Source organism: Corvus kubaryi, unplaced genomic scaffold (assembly GCF_017639235.1).
Source record: "Corvus kubaryi isolate FWS band 111438036 unplaced genomic scaffold, C.kubaryi_AGA036_p1.0 37341, whole genome shotgun sequence".
Lineage (NCBI taxonomy): Eukaryota > Metazoa > Chordata > Aves > Passeriformes > Corvidae > Corvus > Corvus kubaryi.
This window is the reverse complement of record NW_024581112.1, coordinates 178,547-196,277: the sequence shown is the minus strand read 5'-3', so window position 1 is coordinate 196,277 and position 17,731 is coordinate 178,547. Positions and strand designations below refer to the sequence as shown.

At 45.8% G+C, this 17,731-nt stretch overlaps 1 protein-coding gene across 8 annotated transcripts in view; it reads left to right on the top strand.

Annotated features, from left to right (window-relative positions):
• Positions 1 to 654: 654 nt before the first annotated feature.
• WNT11 (Wnt family member 11) overlaps positions 655 to 17,731 on the top strand; it is a 31,739-nt gene continuing 14,662 nt past the window's right edge. The window contains exons 1-6 of one of the 8 annotated variants that reach the window (XM_042031407.1): positions 656 to 1,303; positions 4,571 to 4,689; positions 13,790 to 14,025; positions 14,592 to 14,705; positions 14,790 to 14,869; positions 16,330 to 16,622. In XM_042031407.1, coding sequence (XP_041887341.1) covers positions 1,097 to 1,303; positions 4,571 to 4,689; positions 13,790 to 14,025; positions 14,592 to 14,705; positions 14,790 to 14,869; positions 16,330 to 16,622 — 1,049 coding nt within the window. In that variant the 5' untranslated portion in view covers positions 656 to 1,096. Of the gene's footprint in view, positions 1,304 to 1,360; positions 3,914 to 4,471; positions 4,690 to 13,789; positions 14,026 to 14,591; positions 14,870 to 16,329; positions 16,623 to 17,731 lie in introns of those variants that run through there. The other 7 variants (XM_042031411.1, XM_042031408.1, XM_042031404.1 and 4 more) reach the window with 7 other exon arrangements.

Sequence of the window (17,731 nt, the reverse complement as noted above, 5' to 3'; positions counted from 1 at the left end):
TTAATCTTTTTTCTTCTAAATTTTTTTCCTTTTCCTTTTCATTTTATTTTCCTTCTTTTCCCTTTTTTGTTTTCATTGTTCATTTGTCCTTTTTTTTGTTTTTCTTTTCTTCTTTTCATTTTTCCCTTTTATTTTTCCTTTTTCCTTTCTCTTTTTTCCTCCTTTTTATTTTCCCTTTTTCTTTTCTTTCTATTAACCTCTCTTTTTTATAATTTTTGCTTTTATTTCTTTGATTCTCTCTTCTCCTTTTCTCTTTTTCTTTTTGATATTTTCTTTAAATTTTTAAATTTTATTTTTCTTTTCCATTTTTCTCCCTTTTTCTCTTCTCAGTCTTCTTTCTCTTTTTCCTTTTTTATTTTTTACTTTTCCTCTTTTCTTGTATGTTTGTTTTTTCCTTTCCTTCTTTTTCTTTTCTCCTTTTCCTTTTTTTACTAACTTTCCTTTTTTCCCCCTTCCCCCCCCTTTTCTTCTTTTTCTTTATATTTTCCTTCCTCTTTCTCTTTTGCTAGGAGGCAATCACCAAGCCTCCAACCCCGAACCCTGAAAGCAAAAACCAGACCTCAACATCTGCTCTTTCCTGCGATTTTTCTTAGCTGGTTTTCTGTTGTTGATTCTGCAGACAAGGCTTTGCTATGGGATAAAATGGATGTAAGTACCTGGCTCTATCTCTGCTTCTGACCTGAAAGCAAAAACCAGACCTCAGCATCTTCTCTTTCCACCGATTACGGACAGATCAGAGAAGAGGCTGTGGAACTTGCAGGCGACAGCAGGAAGTGGTGAGGTACGACTGTGCTGAGGGACTGCCGGGTTCCTTACCCTCGCAGAAGAACCAAATCTAACTGACAGCCCCGAGCGCGACAAATATCCTTGTCCCTTTCCCGGGCAGCGGTCGCTCAGCTCCGAGAGCGGAGCATCCTCGGGAAAGCTCACGTTCCGGCGAAAACACCAACTCGCTGTTTTTGTTGCTAATGATTGCTAATCATTAACCGCTCATTAGAATAACACTCTTGAGTCCCGCCGAGTCCCCGCCATCCCCGGGGGCCTCGGCCGGGGCCCCCCCGCTCGCCCGTCCCCGCTCCCGAGGGGCTGTGCCGGGATGGAGCGCGGGGAGGGAGCCGCGCGGAGCCGCGCGGAGCCCTGGCCCTGCCCGCGGGGGCATCCGCGGGGCGCGGAGCCTTTTGTTATGCTAATCCGAGCTGACATCACTCCGCATATCAAAGCCGACGGGGCCGCATATAAGGCGGCTCCGGGGGCCGTCCCGTCAGAGCGGACCCGGTCCCCGCGCAGCCTGGCCCGGGTGGAGGTAAGCGGGGACCGCAGGGGGGTGCGAGCCACTGCCGGGACGGGTGGGAAGGGGACAGTGTCTCGGCGGAGCTCCTCGAAACGCCGAAGGTGCGGGGCTGGCCAAGAACAGGGGTTTGCGAGGCGTGGAGAGAATTCCAAGGAGAGGGGATGAATTCCGAGGGGATGCATGGGAGGAGGAAGACGTCGGGGGGTTCCAGGGAGAGAGGATTCTTAGAGGCTGCAAAGCAGACCTAGGAGATGCCAGGGAGAGGGGCGGCTTGGAGACTGCAAAGGAGAATGGAGACCTGGATGATGCAAGGGAGAGGGGAGACCCGGAGGATTGCAAGGAGGAGGGAAACCCGGGAGGATGCATGGGGCAGGGAGAACCGGGGGAATGCAAGAGAGAGGAGGCTTGGAGACTGCAAGGGAGAGGGAATACCCGAGGGAATGCAAGGAAGGAGGAGACTCGGAGGCTGAATTAAGAGACCTGAGACCCGGCGAGGGGAAGTACGAGTGCAAGAGAGAGGGGAGGACCCAGGGGAGAAGGAGACCCAGAGGGTGGAGAGACCCGTGCCCGATGAGCTGCAGGGGAGAGGAGAGACCCAAGAGTTGGAAGGGAGACTGGAGACCCAGGGGCTGAAGGCAGAGGGGGGCCTTGGAGCTGCAAATGTGAAGGGCAATGCAAGGGGCTGCAGCGGAGAGAGGAGTCCGGGAGGCTGCAGGGTAGTGGGGACACCCAGGGGCTGCAGGGGAGAAGGGAGATGCAGAAGACAACAAGAGGCAGGTGACACCCGGCAGCTGGAATCAGCTCCACCACCCTCTATTCCTTTTCTCTGCTCCCAGTCCTCACTGCAGGTCATTTAGGGATGTGCTACCCCTAAATCAGGCTGCTGTGCTCCTGGAGAGAGCTGCAGGCTGGCAGCAGAGTCAAGTGGATGTCTTTGTTTCTTGGATGGGAAAACTGGAAAAATGTGAGCTGTATACTCACACGTTTATATACAGTTAAAATTGCCTATTCCCATCTCTGAGTTCAGAGTCTTGGAGGTGTCTGATGGGAGTGTATTCTGTGTGCCAGGGTGGGGCTGGCTGCAAACAGCCTTGAGATGAAGAAAAAAGAGAGCTTTGAGTTAAAAACAGCTCCTGTTTTTAGGAGTCCACAGGCCACTTGCTGTTGGTTTGATCACTGACCCAGAGCTCACAGAGCTTTAAACATCACATCTGCCTGAAAGTGTGTCCCTCCCCTCCCCGTACAAATTGCTCTTGCAAATGTAACCACTGCTAGACTGAGTGGAAAAAGGCATTATTACCTCTCCCAATAAAAGGGGTGCAATTGCAGGCAAAGATTGCAGTTCTTTGGGTAGGTATGGGGGAATTAGATAATTTCTCTTCCTCTACAGGGGCTGAAAAAACCCCTAACTGTGACTTTTTCAAGGCAGGGAGGGGGGAAGTAGAGAATGGTGTTGGCTGGTCAGGTTTAGTGAGAGGGTTTTAGACCATCTAAAACATTTTACACCTGACTCTTGTGTCGTCCAGCAGTTCATGGGAGTGAGATAAGGGGTCTGAAATACCTAAATAGACACTGAAAGGCATGGGCAGGATTAAGGGTTGAAGGTTTCCAGTGTACTTGTGGAGTGGTGGGAAGAAAAGGGCTCCCAAAGATTAAAAGACACAGAAATACTCTGAAACAAGAAGTATGTATGCCTGGATGCTTGTGGGAGCACTGCCTTCAAGGGATGCATCAAACCCAAATCCAAGTGGGCATTAAAGAAAAACAATCCATGGCAATGAAATCCTGCCTCCCTTGTAGGCAGTCAGTTTTGTCTCAGACTTCAAGGGAGCCAGGAACTCGCCCCTAGAGGTTATTAAAATCCTTTGTAAAGCAGCACTCCTCTAGTAACCCTTTACACCAGGCACTAGGGTTGGGATAGCCAAAAAGCAGCCTGAATAGAAAAATACGCTGCAGATGGCAGAGAAAACACTCAGAAATATTCATTCCCCCCAACCCAGTTGCTCCCCAAATGGGGATATTGAGGCAGAAAGCTGCAGCTGGACAAATCCAGAGCTGGGGATCTGGTAGGATACCCTTTTTCCAGGGTAAGTGGTTTCCCAAAGTGAAGCCGACTGCTCCAGCCATTTTCAAACCCCTTTGAGGGTGTGATGTGGGGAGATGCACAGTTACAGTTTGGGTATGCCAGTGTGCTGTGCGATGGGCTGTGGGATTCCAGAGATGCAATGTGGTGGGCAGGTTTTTCCGTTTATTTTGTTGTTGTCTTTCTCATGGGATGGGAAACCACTGCTAAGACCACAAAAAGCAGCCTGGAGAAGTGTCTGAAGTGAATAACTGACGGGAAACCCATTTACTGCTATTATTACCGCTGCTAAAATAAGCAAGCCATGCCCTGGAGACAGTATTTAAGTCCTGCACCTGGTTTGTTTACTTGTTTGGCCTGAAGAAGGAAAAAACCAACAAAAAGAAAAGGAGTGTGGGGGAATCCTTGAGACCTTTTTTGTCTCCTCCAGGCTGCTCGCTGGAGACAAAAAATGGGATTTTATGTTTACAAAGTTGCAGTCTTTTCGGTGAGCTCCAGGTGCCAAGGCCTTGGAAGAAGTGAGAGGCAGACTTAATGAGGTGAGAAGAAAAGCAAAAGGTAAAGAGCGAAACACATTTATTGTAACAGATCAGAGAGAAACATCTGCAGGGCAAGGGCATCTACATTAAGTAGGGAAATGTGGTTTTTATAATTTGTCTTCTCTGCAGAAAAAGAGAGAGGAAAAATAAATCTGGGGAGAGGAAAGGGAGAGATGAATAGCTGAAGATTTGGGCTAGTCTAAAGATCTATCTTTTTTTTTTCTTCTTCCTGAGCAGTTACACAAATTTTTGGGAGAAGGGGAGAAAAAAACCCCACTAAAGTGAAACAGCAAATAAAGTCTTGCCACATGCAGGGTTAAATGGAAACACACAATCAGACCATAACTGTGTAATTCAACCCATACGGTTTGTCTGCCTGTTGACTCAAAAGGTTGTATCAAGGCTTGGCAAGGGAGGGGACTCAGAAGGGATAATCCAAACCTTTTTGTGATTCATAAACCACTCCTTTGCAATTTGGATAATAGATTTCTCTCTCGCAGTGACTCGCTAAACTTCAGAGTTAACCATAGCTCGGGCTCTTTCTCTCTCTCCTTTCAGGTTGTTCATTTCCAAGAACGAGCAACACCCAACTGAAGGAAAATACATTGCACAAAATATTAGAAAAACTCATTTTTAATTTTTTTTTCTTTGGAGAAGGTGATTTCCTTTGGCAAGCAGGAGAAAGTGGAGAAAATGAAGCCAAGTCTGCAATTTTTCTTAGCTGGTTTTCTATTGTTGATTCTGCAGACAGGGCTTTGCTATGGGATAAAATGGATGTAAGTACCTGGCTCTATCTCTGCATTTTCAATGTTTTTGCTGGTCTTCAATGAATTGCTGGTCTCTTACCCCTTTGTACAACTGCTGTTTGAGGCATGCTGTAAAGCTGTTTGAAGAGCAGCAAGCACTGCAGTTCTCCAGGCATTGATTGATTTCAAGTGTGTGTACTATAAGCTTATGCTAACAATATGTCTCCATCTTCTTACTAAAATATGCATGATTTAGGCTCATTTGTGGTTTTTCCTCCTCATTGATACCAAGGGAAAGGCACACACTTGAATGCTCACATGAGCCACTTAATGAAGTTTCTAGTATTAGCTCCTGCCATGCTGGGAAACTCTCCCACCAGGACCACTGGTTATGCTGAGTAGGAACTGAGAGCGGCAGGGATGGCAGCTGAGATAATGCTGCCCATCTCCAACCACAGAGGATGCTTGACAGATAACACAGGTTTTTTGTGGACCTTTTAACCTTTGGATTTTGTGAAGGGCGTTAAAAATGAGGCAAGGAGGGGGGAGGAGAATGAAGAAATACCAGGGGTTGTGGTCACATCGGGATTGAGTTTCCTTGGAGGTAAAGTCACTGCAAAGTGAAAACATCACTGTCTCATTTCTTTGCTTAAGCAAGCAATCAGTTAGTTGCTTACTGCAAAATAAATAAACAAGCCACTCCACCACCAATCTGGTTGCATGTCCTTGATGAGTGATCTGTCTTTTCTACTTGGGTTTGGAGCTGGGCACAAAATAAATAAGGGAATATGCGTTTGCCTCAAATGAGCATCTTCTGTAAAAGAAAAGGCACAATAACATACAATGCCAGGAAGACTCTGTAGTGCATTGAGGCAAGGATCTTTGGGCTAGGTGGTGAAACTGGGACAAGAGGTTCCTGTTTTGTTGCTCTGTCTGCCACAGGCTTCATGCTATGTCTAATTCCCACTCTGCTGTTCCAATCACTGTAATTTGAAGCTCTATTCATGCCACCCTTCTTAAAGGCTTAAATTTGGTTATCTACAAATTAAGGTATCCTGTTGAAGCCAGTACTTTTACTGCCCATCATGCAGTCAGGGAAGAGAGGATCTTCCAGATGGCGATTCATCTTCTCCGAACAGAGACATTCAACAGAAATGTTAAGTTAAAGCCTCTGGTGATGCCATGTACTGCAGGTAGCTGCTAGACACCACACCACTATCTGCCTTTCATATCCATAAAGAGAAGCAGAGTGAATCTCTCCATAGGGTGTTTAAATGCATATGGTCAGGTGGGAGGAATAATCACCTACTTTAGGGCATCTTTCAAGGTGGCATGCTTGCCTATGGAAGGAAGGCAGGAACTAGATGCTTTTTAAGGTTCCTTCCAACCCAAACCAGTCCATAATCTTTCATTTGCTGTCTCCATACTCTAAGGACCATCTTGGAAGTAGAGGAAAGTAAGGATCTGGTTTGCTCTTCACTGTCTTGGCTTTACACCTTGTAGTAGTCAGCAGAGCTCAATTACATAGACGAGCTGTTTCTTTCTGCCAGCTTCCTCCAGTATTTAGGCTCTCAGCTCTGCTTATATCCCGCACCAGGAAAGGCAGGCATCTCCGTTCTACAGGACACTTAGCAACATGTCCATGGGACTCCTTTGCAACCTTTTTTTCCTATGCAGCATAGAAATAAAGCTGTTTTGTGGCACCCTGGTTCAGCAGGGCTTTTAAGTGTAGAACCATGACTGACTGGAGGGACTTGATCATATGCTTGGCATGGGTATCGCTCTTTAGGCAAGGTGCTGTATCATGAGTGAAGGGCTTGGGTTCCTCCAAAGGGCAGGGGTGAGATGAGCTCCAGAGGGAACCTGATAGTATGGTGACAAGCAATAGACATGAAAAAATGCTGGGAGGCAGGGCAAGGTCCCTAATAGCTTTGCTGTCAAAAGCAGCCTTTTGGCCACTAAGTGGTTAAGCTGCAAGGGTTGCTTTCAGGGATGAGTGGGGGGAGAAGCAGTTGGAGGCAAGACACCACAGTTGCTGCTCCTCCCCCTTCCCAGCAGACATATCCCCCCAATCAAAAAGCAAGTGGGGAAGATGAAAGCTGGGATTAAAGTGGCATTTGAAGCATGAACATGAACTGCATCCAGATGCACCACTGAGCTCCCCTTACACCTGCTTAAAACCTGGCAGAGACCTGTGCTCCCTGTCCACAACGCTTTGCAACTGGGATGCTGGCAGCTGGGATTTCACAAGATTATGTTTGGTTTTTCTTTCATTTGCTTTTTCTCTTCATTTCCCCACCCTTATTTTCCTATGGAAACAGGCTAATTTTCTCCGCTCCCCATCACTCTTTTTCCTTGGGGCTCAGGGACTGTCCTTAGAAATTGCATGGGTAAGTTCTTGGCAAACAGAGTACCAAATACTGAGTAATACCTCAGACCTGCAATCACAGCCCTGGACTCATATTCTGTGTGCTGTACAATTGCAATCTGCTCCTGCCTTCTCTTGCTCATGAGCAGAGAGGGGGGAAAAAGGATGGGATGAAGAAAGAGGAAAGTGCTATATGAAGTTTTCAGCTGTGGACTTTTCTCAGCAGTCTGCCCGCTGCATCATTTTTGTAGGCATGGTGCCAAAGGCAAGCTTCAAAGAGGATTTGGGAGGGGAAGGGAGAGATAAGGAGGTGGGTTTCACCAGCCTGGAGTTGAGGGAGCAACTGATATGAAAGGTGATAGGAAATTAAATTTTGGTTTCAGTGCATGATGTAATTTTGGGGGGAGGAGAAGCAGAAAACCACAATTTTCAGCCATTTAGGACTTCTCAGTAACACAAATATGCCCTATAAATTAGTAAAAGCAGGGAGAAGGTAAAAAAATGAGTTACTTATTTTATTTTACTTGGCTTATTTTTATGAGTTCTGTGGTCCAGATCCCCAGCTGCTGGAGATTGGTTCTGGGCACTACCAAACATCCAGCACAGTGTGTGGACAGTCAGCATCTCGTATACATGCTCTTGGTCTTGTATACATTTCTCTTGCTGGAGAAATTTCCTATCTTGGGTTCTTTCATCCGAGCTCCAGAGAGCTACTCAGGTGTAAAGCCAGAGTATGGCTCCAGAGTATGGCTCCAGATCTTTGCTGGATCAGGATTGTTATGGAGAGGCAGCCTTTCTCATGAATGTATATGAGACCCTGCATCTTATTTTTGCAAACACTTTCCCATCCTTAGAGCAAGGCAGGTATGTGGAGAGGTTAACTCATTTTGTGGTGTTGTGTCACAGTGGCTGGGAAGGTGAGGCAGCAATTGGTTTCCATGACATATCTTAGGGCCAATGCATCTAGCAATTCTATCACCTTCCCCATCTGCTTTTGCAATCCGTTTAGCTTTCCTGGGAGAGTTTGGGTTTGACCAAGCAGGTGCTGCAGCAACTTGTTTGGGTAGAACTGAAAAATAGATGAGCACTAGAGGGAGCTGCAGGCAGATGTGCATGCCCCAGAGGTCTGCAGATGTTGGGATGTTCAAGCACAGAGTAGCTTCTGAGGCACTTCTGCCTCCACAGGGGTTGGCATCTCCTCAGTCCTTCTGTATTGAGTGTCCCCATCAATGCAAGAGTGGTTGTAAATAAGCCAAATGCAGCAAGTGATTTGGGGTTTTTTTGCATGGCTTGCAGAATATGCCCAGGACAAGTGAGTGCTGGCATTAGGAATACCATCATTTTTTAAGTGGAGCTTGGTCACTTTGGGAAGTCTCTGACTGTTCCTATTGTGGTGACCCAATCATGTCTTGCGTGCTCTGGAGCCATCCCCAGCTGAGTCCCATTCCCAGCTGTTGCTGCACAATTCCTGTGGTTAAATCGTAGCTCTTCAGAAGCAAAAGGTAGCTTAGCCACACCTTTTGGTGAACACAGGATGTCCCCCAGCCCACCAACCTTGAGCAGCCCTTCTGCAGCCAGAAAAAAGCAGGGGAGAAAATGGAAAGATTTTGTGCTTCCTGGCAGCTCCTCCTTCTCTCCTTCAATCAGTAGTGGGAAGGAGCTGGGATATGGAGACTGTGAGGAGACTGTCTGCCTGGCAAGGGACTGCTAGATGATCTGCTGTGAAAGGACTGCAGGATGGGGATGGCAGGAGGGGAGTAGTCTGGAGGTGAGGAAAGGGGGGTGCCATGTCTTTGAAGTTTGCTCTTCGCTCCATAGGCAGCTCAGGAAAAGTTGACAAAGCTCCGTGGCCTTCCTTGGCGCTCGGTGAGCCAACTCACTGCTGGCATTGACTACAGTCAAACTTGGGCTTGAAGTCAACAGCCTTGTGCCCAGTACTGCCAGCACTGAATTTGGCACCATATCTGAAAGCAGCTCTTATTTTAAGCTTTTCAGGGTTGGTTTCCCCCCACACACACTTCTCTCCCTCTTCCTCCTCTTTCTTTCTTTTTTTTTTTTTTTTCAACCACATAAATCCTACTTCTCTGTTTGAAAAGGCTTTGCAGAACCAGGGGAAGCATTTACCAGGGGATGTGGTGTCTTTCCCAGGACTTGTGGTCCCCAGATTGGGACTGATGCAGGGCAGGGTGGCAAGGGCATAGGCTGCTTCTGACGACCAGGAGCTTAGACAAGGGTATTGTAACACCCCTGCAAGCCTTTTCCAGATTAAAACCTGAGGAAATGAGGGTCCTGCAGATTAAAAACCTGCAATGAGATAAAACACAAAAAGAACCCTCAATCTCTGCCTCTCTTTATTAATGTTTACCACACACTTCACTCTCCACAGCCATGTAATTTTGTCTAAATCTTTTTGTTTTACCCAAATCCCTGCAAGATTAAACCATTTAGGAATAGGCATTAAAAAGAGTGCCTTTTCAGAAAGCAAAGCTGACAATTTGGAGCAGATGTTCATGGTTTCACCAGCAGTCCCTTTGTGAGACCTTCTGAGATCGTGTCACACAAGGGAGGGTGGGGAGATGCCTCCAGAGAGAAGATTCTTCCACCCTTCAAATGTGTTTTAAAGGACACCAATGTTTTGCTTCTCAATTCAAGGAATTTTTCTCCTTTGGCTTGACCAGGAGCAGTGTCCTACTCACAGAGTACCTTGTAAACCAAATAATGTATGACTTTCATTGACATCTGCTGAGATCTGAAGGTGCTTCTTCCTAAGCTGCAGCTCCTATGAAAAGTCCTTTCATGGAGCCCAGACATGCAGGAATGGGCCCATACCTCTCAAAGGACCTAACACTGCAGAGCATTAATGTTTTCAAATGAATCTATTAACTGCCTGAGATAATTAAAAGAGTAAACGAATGTCATGATCATCTATGCATATTTCCATTATGTTTATGGTTTTCTGTCAGTATCCATAATTTCAATTGAAAGACCTGCTGTGTTATATAGAGAGCAGGAGATGTTTGGTTTAGGCCCTGTTTATTTAAAGGGATAAATCAAATATGTATATTTAAAAAAACCTGAAACAACCACCCCTTAGTTGTCTGGAGAATGAAGGATGGGGCAGGAGAATTAAGAGAGAAGAGCATGATGTTATCAGGAGGAAACAGTGAAAAACAGCATTTCCAGGGTGAAAGCAGGTAAAATCCCCTTTTCAGATGAAGGGTGTGAGTCCACAGAAAGATGTTTGTCAGGGATTTTTTTCCCAAGTTGAGAAAATGAAGGCTATTCTACTAATTATGCCCTTGAGGGCTGGATTTTCAGGATGGTTGTGCCCCTTTTGCTCCAGTTTCCCTCCCAGTGCTGGTGATCAGTGGAGACTGGGTGAAGATAGGACAGAGACCCATCACCAAATCCTACCATGGACCAGACTCTCCTGGGGGTATTTTTCTTTCCACAAATGGACATTGTTTCCCAGTAATGTCTTTGCAGGCAGTGGGTATCCCTCCCCTGATGCTGCCAGAATTTAGGAAGCAGGGAGGGGTGGTGCATTTCCACGAGGAGGGTTTAGAGTGACATGGAGTGGAGAAGATATTCCTGAATATAGGACACAGACTGGGCAAACCTGGGTTGTCAGGGCATGGACTAGATGACCTGTGAAGCCTCTCACATTCCTGATCTGTGATTTATAAATGCACTTTTCAGTCTCAGCAAGTGACTACAGCAACTGAGTTTTCTTTTCCGTCTCCATTACCTTTTACTTTTTCCTCCCCATGCTTGGAGATGTTTCCAATTATAGGTTCTCACAAGCAAAGGTGTGAAGGTCAGGCCTAGCAGATGTTCAGAAAACACCTTCCTGCATCTTGCAGTTTTATTTTTGGTAGGCTTCCTGGAGCTCAGCAGGAAGCTATGAGAAAGTTCTATGAGAAAGTTCTATGAGAAAAAGCCATTGCTGCCATTTACTGAGTTCTCACCAATCAGAAGGTATTTTCCCTCTTCCATGAAGTACATGGCCTTCTTGTTGCATTATAAAACTGCTTCTCTAATGGTGATCACTTCAGGCCATCTGTAATAATACAGTCTCATCGCATCACATCCCCTTTTTTCACACTGAGGATGAGTTTCGGTCTGAATTCTGCTTTCATCCCAACCTGTAGGTGGTTATTTCTGCTGTTCATGACTTGTCTGTAATGGTGAGATAGAAGTACCTCAATGTAGCCTTCTAGGTCCTTTAAAGAGGCTGAAGACTTCTATAAAGGATCAGAAAATGTGGTGCAAGACCTAGGAGATATAAACATCCTTCTGGAGGGCCAGCTAAAACACTCCAAGGCCTCTCAAGTGCCACCCAACACCTCTGATTAGAAAACTGAGCTGGTGCCTCATAGTACAGCCTTTCTCAGAGACTTGGAATGTTCCTCATTTGCCTGCTTTGAAGCTCTGTCACTTCTCCTGCCACACCCTGCCTGCTTCCCTTGCTGCTGGGACATGGTGTGCTGGAGTATTTATCATTTTTACTCTATTAGTGATGGGCTGCTTTGGCCTTTTGCCTGATTTGTGTTTCAGCCTATTCCTGAGAGTTGCTGATAGGCTTTCTGAAATAAGTTTTCACAGATGCCTGGTGTCAGGTGCTAGGGGTTGGACATATCTCATTCAGCTCTGTGCTTATACCATTCAGATGTCTGTGTCCCTGCTCGGTGTCTGGGTTTCCTATACAGAGCAGAAAATGACTACTTCTAAGTCATGATGGTATCTTACTGTAGGTCTCAAAAGCACAAAATGCTAACTACTTCCTAGATGTGGCTTTTTGCTTTCCATGGGTTAAAGAAGGACCCTGAAGGACTACTGTGTGGTCCACACTGTAGAGGTTTGCAGTCAGGTGACAGTCATACTATTCAGAGACTCATGTCTCTGCCTTCAAGGATGTGATCTCGCTGAGACACCTGAACACCCAGCATATCACCAAAAAGTTTTGTCTCCACCAGCTCAAGTTCACATCTAAAGCAGGATAAGTTGCCTTCTGGATGGGCCCCTCTCCAAATGGAACATTGCATGAACACCAGTGTGTACAGGACTGAGATGAACCACAGGGCAGAATTTCTGATGTTTAAATCATAGAATCATTTAGGTTGGAAAAGACCTCTATGATCATTGAGTCCAACCAATAACTTAACACTGCCAAGTCCACCACTTTTTCCTTTCCCTTAAAATTCACTGGTGAGATGTGGGAACTTCTGTTTGTAGTATGTTTAACAGACCTTTTAAATACATGTATGATGTATATATTTATGTAGCTAGCAGAGTGGTGGTTTCCCTTCCAATTATCTAGTTTCCAGAAATGCTAAACTCCAGTCACCTGGGAATTTGTCAGTGAAGACCTATTCAGCCCCAGCAAGGATTGTAGCTTTTCCCTGCTGGAAGAGCGGTTGGGGTTTGCAGTTAAGCGCAGCCCCAAGGGAGCTCCTACATACACAGCATCTGGTTCAAGCCAACGTGAGGGAACTGGTAGAACACAGGTATGTTTTCCTGAAAACAGAAGATCAGAGTTAATACCTACAGTTTTTGTTAGGACTCAATTTTAGCTCTGTTTCCATCTCATTTAACTTCTGAAGGATGTGGATGTTACAGTACTAAAGTGAAATGCACCCCAAAATGTGTTTGCTAATAAGCCAAACTAACCAAGATGGCTTGGGATGAAACTGAAAGCCAACACATTTAACAAGGAGAGAAGGAAATATGTGTTAAAGTTGTGTTGCCAGAATCAGATGCCAGTTATTGATGCAGCCAGCTAGAAGGTTGTTTTATGGGAATGAATAACTTTTATGATTACCCTAAGAAAGCCATAAAGATACTAAGAGAGTTACACACTAGGCTTCTGCTGATCCTTGTGGGTGCTCAGGGAAGAGGAGCACAGCCCTGTAAGATGCATGTCACCATTTTTTCTTTTTTTAACCTGGAAAATTGGCAATTGGACAGTAGAAGAACCACCACCTTGGGATGCTGTTCTTTTCTTCCATGGTAGCATATGTCCTGGTATTCATGGATCCCTTCTCAGATTTGACTGTGGTACTGTCTCTGCACATACTCCCACTGAGCTTTTGCACTATGGTTTTTGGAGACTAGAGAAACAGACTTATCTGTGTGCAACAGTGATGGAATCAGTGGAGGCCCTTGGCATTAACTCTAAGTGAAAGCATATGTTTTGCAAATTTGGGGATTTTTCCCTAGGGCTCGCAGGGGATTTTTTCCATAATTAATTACATGACATTTAGCATAATCCTTTGAGAGTGTGTGAGACAGATGCTGAATGCAAAACACTGATAACACCAACGTTGCTTTTTTCCCCCCCAAATGCCACAGTCTTGGAGAATTCAGATTTCTTTTATCTGGATGATGGGTCATTTTTCACTCTGTTGGGAGGTCTGTGCTCTTCATTCTTCAGCAAAAAATTCTTCCCCATAGAATTTACACGTCCAGTTGACTTGACATATGCCCCTGGGGTTTCGTGCAGACTCCCCTCAATAATGGAGAGAATTGCACACTGCTAAAGGGTGTTTCTTCCCACCCACCTTAAATGCCTACTTTGTATGAGATAAATCACTCTACGTAGTTGCTCATCTTTCTCACCAGCTTTTACATCTATTTACAGAAAGCTTTAATTAAGTCAGGTGAACATAGGCAACTGGACTGGGAGTGGAGAAATTAATGTTGATCTGAAGATTAAATTTTTAATGTGTTTTAATGCTTTTTTGCATGTGCTTGTCTCCTCAGAGGTCTGTCCAAGACTCCTTTGGCTTTGACCCTGAATCAAACTCAGCACTGCAAGCAGCTTGAAGGCCTGGTGGTTTCTCAGGTGCAGCTGTGCCGCAGCAACCTGGAGCTAATGCAGACCATTATTCAGGCAGCACAGGAAGTGATAAAGACCTGCCGTAAAACTTTTTCAGATATGCGGTGGAACTGCTCTTCAATTGAGCTGGCTCCTAACTACCTGCTGGACTTAGAGAGAGGTAAACAGCACTGCTGGCTCAGTTGGGACTGGAGTCAGTAGAGTCAGCCTGTGTGTGTGTGTGTGTGTGTGTGTGCTGGAGATAAGAAGTGTCTTGCTCCTGGGAGGCCACGGAGGGACTACAAAGCCTACTTGTCCTGTTCTTTGAGACCCTATTCATCATTATGGTGCCAGTCATGCCCAGACTTGGATTCAAGACCTGGTCTACCACAGCTCTTACAAAGCAGACCACCATTCTGGTCTGTTCATCCCACTGGGAGTCATGGGATGAGCACAGGAGCAAAAGGAGGCAGGAGAGTTCAGGGAAGGGCTTATCCACATGCTCCAAGAGTAGATCACACCACAATGAACAAGATCCCTGAATTCATGTGACTCCTTGCCCTTCTGGGATGTTGCCTTATGTTGAAGAGTTCACTTAGGAGATGTGCTCCAAACTAGTGGTGCCATGGGACATCTCAGCTGCAGTGGGTTGGTGTGTTGGCAGCTCTGTGAGAGACTGTGTGAGTCTCTTTTTGGGGAGCATTTATCTGGCCCAGGAGGCTGAGCTGGAGTTCTTGTCTCTTTCAGGCACAAGGGAGTCAGCATTTGTGTATGCCCTCTCTGCTGCTGCCATCAGCCACACCATTGCCAGAGCCTGCACTACCGGGGACCTCCCTGGCTGTTCCTGTGGTCCCATCCCAGGTGAGACACCTGGACCTGGGTATCGATGGGGAGGATGTGCAGACAACCTCAACTATGGTCTTATCATGGGGTCCAAATTTTCAGATGCTCCCATGAAGATGAAAAAATCAGGATCACAAGCCAATAAACTGATGCATCTGCACAACAGTGAAGTAGGGAGACAGGTAACAAATCCACAAGGGTTATTGTACTTGTACGATCATCTACAGTGTTGGTCACTTGGTGAGGTTCAGTGTCTCTATCAGCTAGCGAAAGGAGTATGTTTCTCCTGGACTGCTCTGAACTCCTTTGGCCGGCTGAAAATGGTGGCTGTATAACTCACCCTGTGACTCAGGAAGTCCCAAATGCTATTATCAGCCCTGTTTGACCATGGATGGGATGTCTCATTGCCACCTGTTGCACAGCCAAGGTTGGCTCTGGCTTGCTTACCCCAGGAGGTGTGGTAGGGATGGGTCCCATCGTGCTCTGCCAAGGGCGTTGCGCACGCAAAGTGCTGCGTAAATGTGGAGGATTATCATCTGCATCCAGCAGCAGTTGCCTCCAGCCATCCCTGCAGCCAGGAGGGAGGATTTTTTTCCTTTTTAAACTGCTATGCTAGTGATTATTCTCATATCTGGCACAAGTTGCTTTTAACAGCTTGCATCCAGTGGAGGGATAATGCTTACCATGTGCAGTGCCTGATGTGCAAATCCCTATAGCAGGCCTCCATGCAGCTGGAGAAATGGATGGGGGGGCTATAAAACTGACCCCTGTACCCATCTCTCTGGGGCTCCAGTAGTTCCATAGACTGCTCGTACTGCACAGTTTGGTCCTTCCAGGGCTGCCTGTGCACACAAAACTTGGAGCATGCTGAGCTCATTGGTAGCTTGCTGTGTAACTACAGGCTGAATCCACCTTTGCAGAGCACAACCATGCTGAACTTTCCCTCCCTGGCTCTTTTTTTTTTTCTACTCTTCCCACACTATTCAATTTGTTTGTTTGTTCGGGGTTTGGGATTTTTTAAAATTTTATTTTATATTTGTAATGTCTTGAGTTTTTGTTTCAATTGCAAAGGGCAAGTTTTTGTTTGGGACATTGTGTTGCCATGGCTGGTGCATTCAGCCCTTCCTGGCAGCATCCTGCCATGTCCCACCAAAATGAGAATTTCAGTGCAGAATCAAAGTAAAAGACTATTTTGGCCCCATGACCAGCAGAAAGGCGGGGTGGGAGGGCCCTGAATTCAACAAAGCCATGACATGTCTCTTACCAAAGCCCAAAGCTGCTGGAGGTTGAAATTGATGTTAATTATCAATTTATGGAATGCTTTGGTATTCATCTCCTTAGTAATTTAGAGGGTGGAAATGCAGCCCAATATAGATATCTGATCAAAATTCAAAATACTCTCCTGTCTTCTGGCTGTAAGGGAGCCATTGTGAAAGTAGTCCTGGACTGATAATGATCACCAAAGAGCTGTAGGATTTCACTCCCTTTGCGAAGCAGATACTCTAGACTGCCTGGGCAGAAATGAGAACAGCAGTACTTTTCTATAGCAGTCCCTGCTAAGGAAGTGCCTTCACTAGCAAGCTTGTGGGATGTTTGGAGGTAAGAGAAGGGCATTTCCTAACTCCTGCATTCCTTTTTGCAGGTCTTGAAAGCCTCTCTTGAAATGAAATGTAAGTGCCATGGAGTTTCTGGGTCATGCTCTATCAAGACCTGTTGGAAAGGCCTTCAAGAACTGCAAGACATTGCATTGGACCTCAAAAACAAATACTTATCTGCCACCAAGGTCGTTCATCGGCCCATGGGCACACGCAAATACCTTGTGCCAAAGGATATTGATATCAGGCCAGTTAAAGAGACAGAGCTGATTTACCTGCAGAGCTCACCTGATTTCTGCATGAAGAACGAAAAAGTGGGGTCACACGGGACCCAGGACAGGTGAGGACTCTCTGCAGTAGGTGCTCACTGGACTCTGACCCCAAAGAGGAAAGGGCAAGAGGGAAACATGTATGAATAATGGGCAACTGGGGATGTGGCATATACATGCAGGTAAAGCACATCTCTAACATACAATATGGTTTACCAATGCCTAACCCTGTTAATGGTGGCTGTGGCCAAGACAGGGCTGCTGACACATTTTCCATTACACAGTCAGGCACAAGATACATTTCAGAATTCCCCAGGCAGCTCACCTCCATGGGAACTTGTAAGGATCAAGCAACTGCTTTATGCTGTGTTGAGTGTCAGTCATTTCTTGCAGTCACTGCTGATTAGAAGAGTTGTTACTCTAAGGCTCCTCTAAGGAGGCAAATATTAACCCAGTTAGAACCAGTGTTCCTAGATTGCCTTAAAAAACCCCACAAAAATTACAAAGATGATATTTAATTTTTTTCTTCTACTGTATATTAAAGGTCCAGGTGTGTATTGTTTATGACCCTGCAGAGGAATTTATTGTATTAATATTAGGGATTTAAGATCCTTATGGTCAAGCCCAGCCTCCACTGGGCAGCATACTGTCCCCTTTCACAGGCAGCAGACATGCCTTTCTCTTCCCGCCATCTGTTTAATTTCCTCCAAGACAAACTAACTCAACATTTCAACAATCTGGGTATCTCTAGGTGGGCAGACCCACCTGATCTCTCTAGTGCAGACTCATCAACAGCCAAAAAATTGTGTGTTTCCAGAATTTTCCTAATTTCTGTTAGGTGGCTGCAATGGCTGGATTTCAATCTCTCTCTGGGGTTACTATCTTGTTGGCTTACCTTTCTTTAGATAGTTATCATAATGCTTCTTTGCTCTTTCTGTTATGTCATGGTGGAGGCTCAGAAAAGTGGCAAGGAGTATGTGCCTGGCCTTTTTTGGGATGCCTTCCTTTTAATGTAGTGGACATAGTGGTATTTGGACCATTATGGTTCAATGGAGAGAAGATTTTGCTGAAATGAAATGACCCAAATGCAGAAAAGAGAAACAATATATGCGTGTGGGGATGTGGCAACTGGGGACATGGGTTAGTGGTGGGCTTGGCAGTGCTGTGGACTTGATTTTAG